This window comes from Macrobrachium nipponense, chromosome 1, assembly GCF_015104395.2.
Source record: "Macrobrachium nipponense isolate FS-2020 chromosome 1, ASM1510439v2, whole genome shotgun sequence".
Classification (NCBI taxonomy): Eukaryota; Metazoa; Arthropoda; class Malacostraca; order Decapoda; family Palaemonidae; genus Macrobrachium; species Macrobrachium nipponense.
This window is the reverse complement of record NC_087200.1, coordinates 173,971,620-173,972,757: the sequence shown is the minus strand read 5'-3', so window position 1 is coordinate 173,972,757 and position 1,138 is coordinate 173,971,620. Positions and strand designations below refer to the sequence as shown.

Here is a 1,138-nt window from a genome sequence, read left to right as displayed (position 1 = left end):
ACCATCATCATCATCAGCAACGCCACCGCCATCAGCCTCACACCTGCTCTTCCTCCACCACCATCACCAGCACCACCCACCACCTTCATTGTGTCAGTCACTTGTTGCCTGAACAACACACTGCCGAACGGACAGTTCACTTCTCTTCAGTTCGAGATGAAACCCCTCGATTTTTTCTCTCGTATCTGAGTTCCACCTGCAGTTTTGATCACCGTTCGTTTTCGTCGCTTCCCGCACAATGTGCATAAAACCCCTCACCATGAACTGTTCACGTCGCCATGCGAACTTGAAATGGATATTTCCCGCTATGAAGATGTTGTCATTGAATGCATTGAATAAGAACTCTGTGAAAACGAGCGACGAGTCCTTTCTTATAATACTGAGAGGCAGATTTTCACCGATGTTCCATTTTTCGAAATACTAAAACTGCTTTTCAAAACCGATTCACACACTCGTCTATGAATGAGACAGAGAAGCGGAAAAAATACGGGTTTTATCGAAATACGAAAAGGAAAGCACGAACAAATGTCGGCGTCTCGTAGAGAGCGGAGGTCCTGGCGCGTCGTTTGTCTTTGCACTTGACAGACAGGGCACCGTTGGCACGTCCTTTAACTGTGGCACCAGGAGCGCCAGTGGGCTCTCATCTCATCGTCCTATTCCCTTCTCCTCACAGCTCTTGGCTGGCTGGCCCCTCTACCCTCTCTCGCCGAGCCTGCCCTGGGCTGTCAGTGCCAAAACGACGAGGGGGGAGGAGGAGTTGCCAGAGGGCAGTTGCAGGAAAGGTTCTCCTTAGCGGTCCTTCTTAATCCGAGTTCGCCCTTATGCGCGCTGCTGTCCATAATGGGGGTTGCGGCTTTTCTTTTGTACGCATTTCTCTCTCTCTCTCTGTTTTTTTTCGTATTTTCTTTCGAGGGATTCCTACTCCCTCCTTTTACTGATTCTATTGTTTTATTAGTACATCCTTCCGCATATTTTTTTTTCTTTTTCTGTTTCGATTTTCTTTATTTTAACTTTATTTCTGAATATAATTTTAAGTTTTTATTTGAAGTTACGTTTACTTTATTTCGTTCCTGTTATTTCTGTGTCTGCACTTCTATTTCTCTTTGCTCTCACTTCTATTTCTCTTTGCTCTCACTTC

The 1,138-nt window shown here is 45.6% G+C and overlaps 1 protein-coding gene across 4 annotated transcripts in view; it reads right to left on the bottom strand.

The window, feature by feature from the left end:
- Positions 1-692, bottom strand: part of LOC135219860 (uncharacterized) — a 147,857-nt gene extending 147,165 nt beyond the window's left edge. For 2 of the 4 annotated variants that reach the window (XM_064256977.1, XM_064256978.1), the window contains exon 1: positions 1-692. This exon is cut by the window's left edge and continues 83 nt beyond it. In XM_064256977.1, coding sequence (XP_064113047.1) covers positions 1-89 — 89 coding nt within the window. In that variant the 5' untranslated portion in view covers positions 90-692. The other 2 variants (XM_064256979.1, XM_064256980.1) reach the window with 1 other exon arrangement.
- Between the last annotated feature and the right edge of the window lie 446 nt (positions 693-1,138).